The sequence below is a fragment of the Equus przewalskii genome, chromosome 12 (genome assembly GCF_037783145.1).
Source record: "Equus przewalskii isolate Varuska chromosome 12, EquPr2, whole genome shotgun sequence".
NCBI lineage: Eukaryota > Metazoa > Chordata > Mammalia > Perissodactyla > Equidae > Equus > Equus przewalskii.
The window spans coordinates 4150529-4165484 of NC_091842.1; the positions used below are offsets into that span (position 1 = coordinate 4150529).

Consider the following 14956-nt stretch of genomic DNA (forward strand, 5'->3'; position numbering starts at 1 on the left):
ACACTGGGACTTGCGACTGGCATCTGAAGCTGCGGGGGGCGGGGGGCGCAGTTTTGTGGGACTGAGCCCCTAACCCGTGGGGTCTGCGCCAACTCCAGGTACTTAGTGTCGAAGGGCGGTGAGTAGAGGAAACGAGTTTTCCTTTATCAATAAAGAGGTGAAGGCGGTCAAGCGGTCAGCACACGCCTGGGCCCTACCCTGGGTCACCCGGCACGGCTGCCATCATCATTATGTATTATTCCAACAGCGCCTCTCCTGGACCCTGAAAACCCTGAGACAGCCACAGCCATGAGGAAACAAGAGGCGAGCACAGATCAAGGTGCTTGTGGAGGACACTCAATGCGGCCCCTTCCTCACTATTTCCTGTTATTAGGAAACCAACGCCGAGTCCCATCCCTTTTTGTGACTTTCTCTAGAATGTCACTGTTATTTGAGGGTCATCCTCCATCAGGATATCAGGGACATTAGGAGGCGAGGCCTGAGTCAGAGACAACTGTCAAGAGCTCTAAGTTCTCTAACCACCTAAAGGGGGAACCACCAGCCATTAGCTTCCTAGCAGCCAAAGCAAAAAGGCTAATAGAACTAATCATCATAAAGTTCTTGAAAAGCAAGTGTTCTCAACCTGGGGTGTCCACAGAGAGAATTTAGGGAATCTGTGAACTTGGATGGGAATAAATAAATCCCATCTCTATTTTCACTAACATCTGAAGAAATGAGGTTTCCTTCAGGTGTGAGTGGAGGCCACCAACCACAGCAGGACCAACAGTGTCTGAGACTTTGCCACCAACCGAAATCACTGCCGTGTAGCGCATAACAGTCAACAGAGGCCTTGAAATCCCGTTTAAGCTCATCGCTTTAGGATGACGGCATTACCAGACCCGCTGCTGGGGACAAGGACACTCACGAGGGGCATGCAGAGGCCGCAGCACAGACGGGGCTTGCAGAATCCCTGTTTCCCTTGGACTCATGCATTCACTCACGGTTTAGCACGCTACTCTGAGATGGGGGGCAAAGGGTCCATGGCAGACAGTGAGGCCGCCCCCTAAGGCTGGGAGGGGCAGGGCCTGGCACTCGGGGCCCTTCCCACTGCCCCCACCTGTGCGCCAAGCCCTACCTTCCTGGGGTCCTTCCTGTCCTTGGCGCGGCCGGCGTCCTTGCGCGGGCTCAGCGGGCCGCCCTTGCCACAGCGGCTGGGCTTGGTGACCACAGGCGCTGCGCTGCTGGGCGCTGGGGCCGCGGCGTCGTGCAGGAAGATGCGCTCGCTGCGCCTCCGCGTCCACAGGTCGTCGTCGCTGGCCTCGGGCCCTGCCTCGAAGCCGGGCTCCTTGGGGCCGCGTAGCTTGCGAGCCTTGCGCCCCTTCTCTGCCACCAGCTTGGCCTTGTCGGGGCTGGTGGGGCCGGGGCCCCGGGTGCCGGGCGCGGGCGCAGCCAGGGAGGGGCCCGGCTCCCCCGGTCCCTTCTTGGGCCGCAGCAGGCCGGCAGGTGACCGCTTCCGCACCTTGACCTCACTCTCCGAGTCGGTGTACTCGAACTCCGTGCCTGAACGTGGGGTGAGGGAGGGGGCTGTGGGCAGGGGCTCCGGGACCCCACTTCCCACCCAGCCAGCCACCCTGGCCACCAGCAGAAAGGCTACAGACTCGTTCCTCCTGCAAGGGCCCTCTCTGCCACGGGAGGCTGCTCCCCGTGTCCAGGGGAGGAACCTGAGGCCCAGGGAGGACTCACCTGGCCACAGGCCTGTGAGTGGCAGGTCCTGCTGGCTCCACTCCTGTCCCGAACACCCGTGGCTGCCCAGACCCTGCTCCCCACCCCTCACCCCAAAGGCACCCTCTGAGGATGTGCAGACTCCTGCCTGGGCCATGCGAGCTTCCCCACTGCCTCCCGTGTGCCCATGGGGAGCCCAGAAGCCAGGGCAGGCAGCTGGGGAAGGCCCCGCACCTGCAGAGCAGGCATCGCCACGGGAGGCCGGTGGGGAAAGCCCATGTGAAAGCCCCGAGCGCAGCGGGGGCCCTGCTCCCCTGCCTGGGGCCACTTCTCAGAGCTGGGCCGTCCCTGGCACCCACTCCCCTTTGCAGAGGCCCCACCAGAACCCACAGCCCGGGGGCCCAGCCCCTCCTACCTGAGGCCGCCCCTTCCCACAGCCAAGGGGCCAGCTTCCCTCGGTTACAGGCCAGCCCTGGGTCTCAGGGCCCAGCTCCTGGGCTCCTTGAACACACACCCTCTCACCAACCCCCGGCTGTCCTCTGACCTGTCAGAGCTCCAGGCCTGTTTCTGCGGGTCCCTCTGCCCAGAGCACCACCTCTCCCCGGACCCCTACCTGGAAAACTGCAGCCTTCTTTCTGAGAAGACCCGCTCAGCACCCTGGGGAGTCCTCTGTGCACACCCCCATCACCACATGCACATATCCCATTGCAGGGTTCCCGTCCACGTCTCCCCATGGGTTGACCACCCCAGAGGAAGGCTTGCCCTGGATCCCACAGCACATGAGCCGAGAAGCCAGGATGAACCCCAGGCCTCCTGACCCCTCGGCAGCCGGCAGCCTGCCCACGAGGGCTCCTGTGGGAGGGCAGGCCCCATGGCCGCAACAGATGCAGCCACAGTAACAGGGACCAGAGTGAGGGGAGGAAGGAGCCATTTGCAAAGCTTAATGATCCCATTAGCTAATCTTTTGTTAACAGACTTCCCGCTGCACAGGGAGGCAGCTGGGGGCTTTCATGGCTGATTAGGGTGCGGGCCATAAAACACAGCCTGGGGAATTCTGCTGCTGGGTATTACGGAATGAGACCCCACCTGATGACAGCCCCCCTGCAGGAGACCCCCAGAAAACCTAGACGCACATAAACAATGCAGGTGTACCACACAGGGCGGGGGTACTGGAGAGTAGACACACGCTTGCAAGGGGCAGACTGGAGCTACAGGGGTAAGACAGAGTTGGAGAAAGCGTCCTGTGCTCCTGCCTCCTCCCAAGGAACTAAGGTAGTAAAGGAGACGCAGAGGAAGAAAACAACAGACAAAAAAGGACAAACAAAAGAGCTTGACACAAACAGGTGAAAGTCAAAGGATGAGAAAGATACACCTGTAAATAGTAACCAAAAGACAGCTGGAGGGGCTATCCTAACATCAGACAAGAGAGACTTTAAGACAAAAATTGTTACTAGTGACAAAGAAGGACATTTTAAAATGATAAAATGGTCACTCTATCAGGAAGACATAACGATTATAAACATACGCGAATATATTCCAAAAATACATAAGATTATACACCACGACCAAGTGGGATTTATTCCAGGAGGGCAAGGTTGGTTCAACATACAGGAAAGTCAATGTTAACACACCATATTACTAGAATAAAGGACAAAAACCAAACGAACCCCTCAACAGGTACATAAAAAATAATTGACAAAATCTAACCCCTTTCATGATAAAATCAGTCAACGAACTAGAAATAGAAGGAACTTCCTCAACCTGACAGAGGACATCCATGAGCAGTATGATGACGACTAATATCACACTTAATGGTCAAAGAATGAATGTTTTCTCCCTAAGATCAGAAGACAAGGATATCTGTTCTTACCACTTCTACTCAACATTGTATGGGAGAGGTTAGTCAGGGTAACGAGGCAAGAAAAAGAAATAAAACGTATACACATTGGAAAGGAATAAGTAAAACTATCTCTATTTGCAGATGACATGACCTTGCATTACAGAAAATCCTAAGAATTTACCAAAACCTATTAGAACTAATAAACGAGTTCAGCAAGGTTGCAGGATACAAGATAAACATACAAAAATCAACTGTATTTCTATATACTGGCAACGAACACTCCAAAAATAAAAAGAAGAGAATTCCATTTACAATGGCATAAAAAAAAAGTACTTAGGAGTAAATTTAACAAAAGAAGTGCAGGACTTGGACAGTGAAAGCTACAACAGTGTTGAAAGAAATTAAAGACCCAAATAAATGGAAAGATATCCCATGATCATGGATTGAAAAACTTAGATTGTTATAAGATGCCAATACTCCCCAATATGATCTACCAGTTCAACATAATTCCTGCCAGAATCCCAGTTGGCTTTTTTGCAGAAACTGACAAGCTGATCCTAAAATCCACATGGAAACGGAAGGGACTCTGAAGCACCAAGCCCATCTTGAAAAAGAACAAAGATGGCGGACTCATACTTCCCATTTTCAAAGCTTCCTATGATAATTCCTATCGTAATCAAGACAATGTGGTAGTGGCGTAAGAAGAGACAAATAGATCAATGGAATAGATCTGAGGGTCCAGAAATAATCCTTCATATTTGCGTTCAATTGATTTTTCACAAGGGCACCAAAAGCATTCAATGGGGAAAGAACAGACTTTCAGCATGATACTGGGACAACTGGATCTCCACATGGAAAACACACCACACCATACAGAAAAACTAACTCAAAATGGGTCATAGACCTAAAAAAGTCCCAAACTATAAAACTCTTAGGAGAGGGGCCAGCCCCATGGCCGAGTGGTTAAGTTTGCGCGCTCCATTACGGCGTCCCAGGGTTTTGCTGGTTTGGATCCTGGGTGCAGACATGGCACCACTCGTCAGGCCACACTGAGGCGGTATCCCACATGCCACAACTAGAAGGACCCACAACTAGAATATACAACTATGTACTGGGGGGATTTGGGGAGAAAGAGCAGAAAGAGGGGGGAAAAAAAGAAGATTGGCAACAGTTGTTAGCTCAGGTGCCAACCTTTCAGAAGAAATAGATAAATTGGACTTCATCAAAATTTAAAACTTTTGTTTCAAACAATACTATCAAGAAAGAGAAGAGACAACTCCAGAATGGGAGAAAATACTTGCAAACCATGAATGTGATAAGAGAGTTATAGCCAAAACACATAAAGAGCTCTCGCTCAACAACAAAAAGACAAATAACCCAATTAAAAAAAAATGCGTAAAGGATTTAAATAGACAGTTCTCCTAAAACGGCATACAAATGAATTCTAAGCATATGAGAGGATGCTCAACGTCATTTGTTATTAAAGAAATGTAAAGCAAAACCATAATGAGATAGATACCACTGCAGACCCACTAGGATGGCTATCATGAAAAAGATCACAACAAGTATTGGCGAGGATGTGGAGAAATTGGAACCCTTATACACTGCTGGTGGGAATATAAAACAGTGCAGCCCACTTTGGAAAAGCCTGGCAGTTCCTTAAAAAGTTATACATAAAGTTTGCAAATGACCCAGCAATTTTACTCCTAGATTTGTACCCAGGAGACCTGAAAACACGTCCACACAAAAATGTGTACATGAAAGCTCACAGCAGCATCATTCATGATAGCCCCAAAGCAGGAAAAAAACCCCAAAAAAGTAGATACTATGTGGTAAACCCATAAAATGGAACAAAGTCATGCGAGAAGAAATAGACAATTTGAATGAGCCTATATCTAAATCAATAATTAATAACCTTCTAAAACAGAAAGTGCCAGGCCTAGGTGAGTTCACTGGTGAATTTGACCAAATATTTTAAGGAAGAAATTATCCTAATCCTCTACAATCTGTTTCAGAAGACAGAAGAAGAGATAATACTTTCTAAGTCATTCGATGAGGCCAGCATTACCCTAAAACCAAAACCAGACAAAGACACTCCAAGAAAAGAAAACTAGAGAACAATATCTCTCACGAACACAGATGCAAAAATCTTCAACAAAACGTTAGCAAATCAAACCCAACAATGTAGGAAAAGAACTACAGAACCACAACCAAGTGGGATTTATCTCAGGTATGCAAGGCTGGCTTGACATTCAAAAACCAATTAATGTAATCCACAGGCTAAAGAAGAAAAACCACATGATCACAGCAATAGATGCAGAAAAAGCATTTGACGAAATCCAATATCCATTCATGATGAAAACTCTCACTAAACCGGGAATAGAGGGGGGAACTTCCCCAACTTTATAGAGAATATCTGCAAAAAACCTACAGCCAACATCATACTTGTGAGAATACGTGAGAAACCTAGATCAGGAACAAGGCAAGGGCAGCCCCTCTCATCGACGCTTTTCAACATCACACTGGAAGTCCTAGCTAATGCAAGAAGACAAGAAAAGGAAATAAAAGGTACACTGATTGGAGAAGGAAAAAACAAAACTTTGTTCACAGATGACATGATTATCAAAAAAGAAAAAAAAAATTGCCAAAAAAAAAAATCTCCTGGAACTAAGACGTGATTATAGCAAGGTTGCATAATACAAGATTAATATACAAAAGTCAGTCACTTTCCTACCTCTTAGCAATGAACAAGTTGGAATTTGAAATTAAACACACAATACCATTTACATTAGCAGTCTGGAAAATTAAATACTTAGGTTGAATGTTACAAAATATGTACAAGATCTATACAAGGAAAAACTACAAAATTGTTGAAAGAAATCGAAGATTTTCCATGTTCATGGATAGGAAGACGATATTGTCAAGAGGTCAATTCCTCCCAACTTGATCTAGAGATTTGATGCAATCCCAATCAAAATCCCAGCCCGTTGTTTTGCAGATGTTAACATGCTAACTATAAAGTTTACACGGACAGGCGAAAGACAGAATAGTCAACTCAGTACCGAGGGAGAAGAACAGAGTCAGAAGAAGGGCAGCACCTGAGTTCAAGACTTACAACAAAGCTACAGGAGTTAAGACAGTGAGGTATGGGCAAAAGAAAGTACAAATAGATCAATGGAACCAAAGAGAGTCTAGAAATAGACTCCCATAAATATAGTCAATTGACCTTTGACAAAGGAGTAAAGCCAATACAACAGAGAAAAGATAGTCTTTTCAACAAATAGTGCTAAAACCATTGGACATCCACATGCAAAACAAAAAAAAAGAATCCAGAAACAGATCTTACACTCTTCACAAAAATTAACTCGAAATGGATCACAGGCCTGAATGTAAAATGCAAAACTATAAAACTCCTAGCTACATTGAAGAAAATCTAGATGAACTTGGTTGGGCTTGGCAGTGAAATCTGAGACAAAACACCAAAGGCGTAATCCATGAAAGAAAGAACTGATAAGCTGGGCTTCATTAAAATAAAAAATTCCTGCTTTGTGAAAGACATGTTCAAGAGAATAAAAAAACAAGCCATAGAACGGGAGAAAATATTTTGAAAAGACACATCTGATAAAGGACCGTTATCTAAAATATATAATTAAAACAACATTAGGAAAATAAATAATCCGATTGGAAAATGAGACTAAAACCTTAACAGACACTTTATCAAAGATGATATACAGATGGCAAACAGGCAGATGAAAAGACGCTCCACATCATACGCCATTAGGGAAATGCAAATTACAACCACAGTGAAATACTACTACACACTCCTGAGAATGGCTAACGTCCAAATACTAACACCAAATGCTGGCGGGGATGTGGAGGAACAGGAATTCTCATTGGCTGCTGGTGGGGATGCAAAACGGCACAGCCACTTTGGAAGGCAGTTTGGCGGTTTCTTACAAAACGAAGTACACTTTTACCATATGACCCAGCCATCACGCTCCCTGGTATTTACTCAGAGGAGCTGAAAACTTGTGTCCACGCAAAAACCTGCGCACAGATGTGGATGGCGGCTTTAGTCAAAACTGCCAAATCTTGGAAACTGCTGAAACTGCCAAAACAAGATGGCCTCAGCGTCCTAAAGTAGATGAATGGATAAATGAATTGCAGTCCATGCAGACAGTGGAATATTACTCAGCCCTAAAAAGAAATGAGCTATCGAGCCATGAAAAGACACGGAGGAACCTTACATGCATATGACTAAGTGAAAGGAGCCAATCTGGAAAGGCGACATCCTGTGTGATTCCAGCTCTATGACATTCTGGAAAAAGCACAACTGTGGAGACAGTAAACGATTCGTGGTTGCCAGGGGTTGGGGGCAGGGAGATGAACAGGTGGGCACAGGGGACTTTCAGGGCAGTGAAACTACTCTGGATGATGCTGTGATGGTGGACACACACCATTATACATTTGTCCAAACCCACAGAATGTCCAACACCAAGAGCAAACCCTAAGGTAAACAATGGATCTGGGCGATAATGATGTGTCAATGTAGGTTCACCAACTATAACAAAGGCACCACTCGGTGGGGACTGCTGCTGATGGGGGGCTATGGACGTGCGGGGGCAGTGAGTACATGGGAAATCTCTGCATCTTCCTCTCCACTTTGCTGTGAACCTAAAACTGCTCTAAACAACAGGTCTATTTAAACAAAAAAGAATGAAGTAAGGAGACACGTTAAAACACGGAGGAACCTCCAAACAATTACACTAAGTGAAGGAAGCCAGACACAAAAGGCCACAGTGTATGGATTTCACTGGCATGAACCGTCCGGAAGAGGGAGATCCCAAGAGACAGAAAGTGGTGGTTGCCTAGGGCTGGGCTTTAAGGGAACGGGTACCGGGTTACTTTCCGGGGTGAAGAAAATGCTCTGAAATGAGACAGTGATGACAGTTGCACAACTCGGTGAAGACAATAAAAACCACCGAATTATATACTCTAAAGGGGTGAACTTTACGGTGTGCAAATTATGTCTCAGCAAAGCTGTTACTTTATAAAAAGGGTAGATTCAAATCCAACCATAGCAATAGTTACATTAAATATTAATAGATTAAACACTCCAATGAAAGACAGAGATTTCAAAAAGGATTAAAAAAAACGACCCAAATATAAGCTGTCTACAAAAGACTGACTTTAAATATGAAGACAAAGGTAAAATGAGAGTAAATGGATGGAGGAAGATACACTGTGCAAAGGTAAGCAAGAAAGCTAGAGTGACTACTATTTAATACCAATTAAAATATATTTCAAATTTTGAACTGAATAATAAGAAAATATGACAACATAACAAAAATGTGTGAGATGCAAGTAAAGCAGTGTTTCGAGACAGGTTCGTAGCTGTAAACATCTCTAGAAAAAAAGAAGGTCCCAAGTTGATGACCTAAGCTTGCACCTGAAGAAATGGGAAGTGTTGGAAATGACATCCAAAGTGAACAGAAGGAAGGAGAGAAAGAGCAGAAATCAATGAAAGCAATAACTTCGAGCCAGACTGATGAAGAAGAGGAGAAACAAATCATCTATATCAGCAATAAGAAAGGACGCGTCACGCCAAACTCCTCAGACATTAAAAATAGAGAAAGAGGATAATCTGAACGCTCTGCCAGTGCCTCTGACACTCTGGATGAAACGGACGCCTGGCGCAAGCGCAGAAGCCTAAATGCTGCAGCAAAGCCGGTGCATCAGGCGCGGGGCTGGGGACCGTGGCCAGGACGATACTGTGTGGTCAGCACACCTGAGGGAGGAGGGTCAGCCAGGTGGAAGTTGGCCGGAGGGCAATGGGGAGCCAGTCCGGGGTTCTAGGCAGAGAAGCAGCCAGATCAAGCTTGAGCATGGAGGAAAAGCTCTCCAGCTGCTTCCATGTAAAGAAGACCGGAGAGGAGCAAGCCCAGGGGGAGGCCAGGCCCGAGGGAGGACACGGCAGGGAGAGGGAGGGAGAAGGGAGAGGAAGGAGGCAGGGCCAGGGCCAGGAGGCTGGGGTGGGTGCAGGGAGAGGGAGGCTGCCCCAGAGATGGGGTTGCAGGACGCCCTGGAGCCTGCAGAGTGCGGGAAGCCAGAGGCACAGGGGGAGGCCCGGGGGGCGGCAGGGCAGCACCACAGGGCCCGTCTTCCCTGTGCCAGCCACATGCCAGGAGGGCCCTCACGGGCACCTGAGGCTCAGCAAAGGGCACGAGGGGATGAGCAGGGAGGCCGGAGCAGCTACGCGAGGCCTCCACTGAGGCCAGGTGAGCTCACGCCCTGAACACATGTGGGACAGTGCAGCCTTGAACGCCAACCCCAGCGCAGGTGGGCTGGGTCCACAGGGGGACACCTGGCCTGGTGAGAAGGGGGATGGGCCCAGGAGAGGGTCTGGAGGTGTCTGTCCCAAGAAGGCAGGGATATGACTGGAGATGCAGAGAGGAAGAAGGCAGAGCCAGCAGGAGGCGAGCCTCTCGCTGGAGCGTCAGTGCCTGCGGCCTCCGTGCACCCATCAGAAGGACACAGCCCTGGCACCACCCCCACCAATGACCTCCTCCAGGCCCCAACGCAGGTCCATGAGGCCTGCCCCATCTGGGCCCCCCCAGCTCACCAAACACACCCGCTCTAACGCCCCAACTGCAAAGAGCCTCCCCTGCCTCCTTTGCAAGGCCCGTCCCCTCAGCCTGCACCTGTTTCTCCCACAGAGGTTCGGCCAGCAAATCCTCGTTCTCTCTCAGGCGTCAGCCTGGGTGTCACCAGCCTCCCTTGGGCCCCCCAGCCCCTGCGGTGCTGAGCTAAGGCCTCTCTGCCTCCAAGAACTGCCCGACAGCGGGCACCTGAAACAGGGGCCAGGCCGTGTTTGCTGGGAGCATGGACAGTGACACTCACTCTGCAGGGCTCTGGAGACCCCCTGGGGAACAGCAGGCCAGGCCCACATTACCAGCAGCCCTGGATGCTCAGGATGGGGCTGGCCCACGAGGCAGGGCTCCACCAGCCCCCAGCACCACTCCTATCGTTCGCCGAGCTGGAGGGTCCTCACCTGCACTGGGTAGTGGTACCCACGCCTCTGCAGCCCACCAGCCGGTACTCACCCATCAGGCTCTGCCGCTCCTCCTTCTTCCGGGCCTTCTGCTTGGCCTCCAGCTGCACCACCGACAGGGCCGGCCCCACTGTGGGGCTGGGGAGGGCGCTGGCTGCAAAGCGGGCCAGCAGACCCAGCCCGCTCTCCTCCAGGCCTGGCGACAGGGCCCGCTCCCGGGCCCCCAGCCTATAGCCGCCACCGGCCTCTTCCTCCTCCTCCAGCTCATCCTCCTCGTCCTCCTCGGAGCTCTCATCTGGCGTGCAGAAAACAGGGGGCGAGTCAGAGCCTTGGCCTGGGGTGGACGGCCCCCCACCGCCCCCCACTCAGCCGGAGCACCAGAGGGGCTGCCACAGCTCCAGCCTAGCTCCTCACTCCTCACCAGCTGCGGGTGGATCCAGAACCAGCCCACGAGGCCCCCCACGGCCCAGTGCCCCCATCAAAGCGAGCCCAAGCCGTGGGCATCCTCAACAGCCCAGAGGTGGACAGCGGCTTTGGGAATCAGAGTGGGTTTCCGTACGGGGAACACCAACATGCACCTGTGCTGTGGGGAGGGGGACAGACACACGGACAAGGACTGGAGACAGCGCTCTCCACGGCCTCACGCACGCGCACACACGCCCCAACGTACAACATGAAGGCTGAGGAGGGAGGCAGGAGAGGAGAGGAGAGGAGAGAGGAGGCGAGGGAGGAGTGGAAAAGGGCTCAGCCTGGGGTTCCGGGCACAGGCACCTGGGGGCACTTTCACCAGCTGGAGGCCTAGGGGTGGCAGGAGAAGGTGGAGTTTGGTCTCTTTGGGGGTGGGGTGGGAGAGAACCCACAGTTGAAGCCCTGAGAAGACTCTGGGGTCCAAAGTTGACTCCCACCCAGGCTGGGAAGCCTGGGGCAAGTCCCTGGCCCTCTCTGAGCCCGTATTTTCTCATCTGCAGCATGGGGCGGCTGTCCCAGCCACCCACGCGTCTTGGGGTGGGGTCCAAACAGGATCACATGTAGGTAGGAGAAAGCGCTTTGCAGGCGCAAAGAGGATCCAACAGAAACGGGGCCACCCTGTCCTGCAACAAGAAATTGTCCTGTCCCCACCGCTGAGGGAGCCACAAGCTGCCTGTGCTTCCTGACCCCGGGGGAGCAGCTGGGTCAGCCGGCTCTGCACCAGGAGACCAGGGACTGGCCTGGTCAGGCACTGGGGCAGCAGCACAGGACTCGGCCCCAAGGCTGGCTGGCCGTCTTGTCACCCATGGGCTCATGGAAAGAGACCGTAAAGAAGCCCCTGCCTGCCTCTCCGCTTGACAAAGAGCCATGCCTCTCCCCAGGAAGCAGCCCTGCCGCCTGCACCTGCAGCCTGAGCCCGGCGCAGACAACTGGGACAGAAGTGGGCCGAGCGGCAGAGGGCAGGGAGAACGCCACCCTCCACCAAGGCGAGAGACTGGAAGCACAAGCTTGCTTCTGACCCTCCCAGGGCGAGCAGGCAGGAGAGCATCTGGGCCGACTCTGGCCGAGACACCACGGCCAAGGAGCCACTGAGGGACACCCGCCCGAAGGAACCTGTCTACGCAGAGCGCCGGTGGCCAAGGGCTGGCCCCAGCGAGGCTGGAGGCGCCTGTCTAGCAAGCAGAACGGGGAGGGAGAGACGGGGAGCCATCTCCCCTCTGGACCCTGTTTGGGGACCACGGGGAGGAGAGGGGCAGACGGACAGCCAAGTCCACATTCTCCTGCCAACACCCCACGCTGCCTGCTGGCTGGAGAGCCACCAGCAGCCAAAAGGGGTGGTCCCGGGGGTGCCAGTGAGGGCAGAGGTTCTCTGTCCACCCACATATCTGAGTGACCCTTGGCGAGGGAGGCGGTGATGAGCTTAAGGAATCCCCGCGGGGCGTCGAGAGAGGAAGGAGGCAGAGAGAGAGAGGAGGTGGGTTAAGGGGGGAGAGACTGAGCCCGCTCCCAGAGCAGAGTGACGGATGAAGCAGGATGGAGGCCGGCGGGGCGGGGCAGGCAGGCGGCAGGCAGTGCACACTTGCGATCCATTCACAGTGCGGACGTCACATGGTTCTGTCTCCGCCCCAGTGGGCCACAGCGGCAAAGCAGGCTAAGGGTAGGCAGACTTTCACAGCGCCTGGGTCCCCCACGCAGGCCCCCCCGGGGTTGGCCAATTTGAGCAGGGTGGCGGGCAGGGGCTGGCTGGGGTGGGGGCACGGGACGGGGTGGCCAGCTTTCCCTTCTAGAAACATCCTTCCTGGGCTGCTCAGGTGTGGAGACTCCAGAACTCTCTCCCATCCGGAAGGATTCTCCACCGGCAGGGTCCAGCAGAGGAGGGCTGCTCCGGGTTTCCGGCTGCCCGGAAGGTCGACTTCAGATCCCAGAAAGCCCGGAGCAGCCCAAACCCAGCACCTTGAGATGTAAGAGGGTTTGGACAGCCAAAGCCGAAAACCAGGTGTGCTCTGCACACAAGAGACGCCAATTATCTTGGGCTCCCGGGACCCCCCTCTCCCGCTCCCGCGAGCCCAACTAGCCTGCCCTGGCTGCCTCCCCGGGGGGGCCGGTCTGCTCAGGCCAGGTCTGCGGGGCAAGGGGAGCAGAAGGGGGTCTCAGGACCAAGAAAGCCTTTCTGGAGCTGTCCACACCTGAGGCAACAGAGCCTGCCAAGGGCAGGCAGAGAAAAAGTCCCAACAAAGAGACCCAAGGAAACGCAGAAAAACGTTTTTATCAAAAAACTCTTGGCTCAGCATGTGGGGTTGGCTGCTGGAACTTGGTTTGGTTTTCCAAAACCTGATCCATAAATGCCCAAGCGATCCGCTGCTGCCATAGCCGATGGGGGCAAACCCCGAGGACGGGAGGTGCAGAGGGGACACAAAGAAAAGGGTTTTGCCTACCTACGGAGCAACGAGCCAGGCTCGGACCCAAGCTCAGTGACCCGCTGCGCCGTCTGCCCTACTCCCAGCCTTCGCTTTGCGTCCAGAGTGCAGCGTGAGAGCAAATGCAAGAGACCAAAACAGACATTCAAAGCATCATGGGTAGGGGTCAAGGGTGAAGGTATGGTCAAGCTGCTGGGAGGAGAAAGCAGACACACTAGAAAAGCCAAGCCAATTAGGTGTTTTAGTATCAGCTGTCAGTAAGGCCCTATTACCCAAATATCCCTTTCAAGACCTGACCAACGGTCTGTGCAGCGGGGGCGCCTCCCCACACCCCTCCACTCCTGCTATCTGAGCTCGGTCCACTGCTGCGTCTCACCCTGGTCTGAGGGGCCCCTGCTCCCTCTGGGCAAATGTCTCCTTCCTAAGAGATCTGAGGGCTGCCTGCTTCTCTATGGGGTCTGAGCTGGGACAAGAGAGCTCAAAAACCTGGAAGCTAGAACTCTAGTTTTAAGAGGAAGGGGGCATGGGGGTCCAGCCCGGGGAGGGGCAGGGAGCGGGGTGTGATGCACCAGCCAGACTCATCCACAGAGGCCCAGGCTGGGGAGGCCTGGGAAAATGAGGCTGGGTGGCGAGCTAGTGGCCTCTCTCCTCGGCCCAGATTGCATTCGCTCAGGCGGGGCAGGAGCTCAGGAGAACGTCAGTGCCGAGGGCACCGGGCCGCCGCTGCGCCATCTCCTGGGTCACCCAACATGGATCTTGGCTGATCAGGAAGGGAGGTGTTCGAGGAAGAGGCAGACCGGGACTCAAGATTTCGGCTAGAATCGGGGCAGCGTTCCCACCCAGGCTGGCCCTGGCCCTGACATGCCCAGGCCTCACTGGGGGCGATCGGGGCCTGGGCTCTGAGTGGGGTGCTGCTATCCAGGCTCTGGGATCCCTGGAGCAAACCCTAAACCGGGACATTTGTGACTGGAGGGCCTGGTGGGCTCCCACACCTCTAAGCTCAGAAGTCCAACTGTGACGCCAGAGCGTCAGAACCAGGATGCTCGCGGGGGTCACTGAGCCGACCCCGACCTGAGCTGAGAGCAGACCAGGCCACAGGCCAGGGCCCTCTCCAAAGGGCCGTGCTTTGCCCCTGGGCAGGGCAATAAGCCCCCACTGTCAAATTTCACAAGAAAACCTGGGGACAGCCAATGGCCTTGACCCTGCACTGCCTACACGCCCTTCAAAACAGAAACAGGTGTTAGAAAACAAGTGTCTGTAAATATTTCCAAACCACTGTTGCGTAACAATACAGAGCTTTAAGGGGAAAAAAAAAAAAAGACAAACAAGCAGCTTAAAAAAAAAAGGATGAAGCTGGAGGTGAAAGCAGCTGACTTTAAACCTGGTAAATGAAAAGCATGCCAACAGCTCCTAGGGATATTTGAATAATAGAGGAAAGCGGAGACTGCATTATTCCATCTCTCCCGTCCGGGGTGAGCG

At 52.5% G+C, this 14956-nt stretch overlaps 1 protein-coding gene across 7 annotated transcripts in view; it reads right to left on the reverse strand.

Moving 5' to 3' along the window:
* Nucleotides 1-14956, reverse strand: part of TNRC18 (trinucleotide repeat containing 18) — an 84162-nt gene that overhangs the window by 18798 nt on the left and 50408 nt on the right. For all 7 annotated transcript variants that reach the window (XM_070566223.1, XM_070566226.1, XM_070566221.1 and 4 more), the window contains 2 exons: nucleotides 10645-10887; nucleotides 1115-1539 (listed from right to left, as the gene is read on the reverse strand). In XM_070566223.1, the coding sequence (XP_070422324.1) occupies nucleotides 1115-1539; nucleotides 10645-10887 (668 nt within the window). The remainder of the gene's footprint in view (nucleotides 1-1114; nucleotides 1540-10644; nucleotides 10888-14956) is intronic.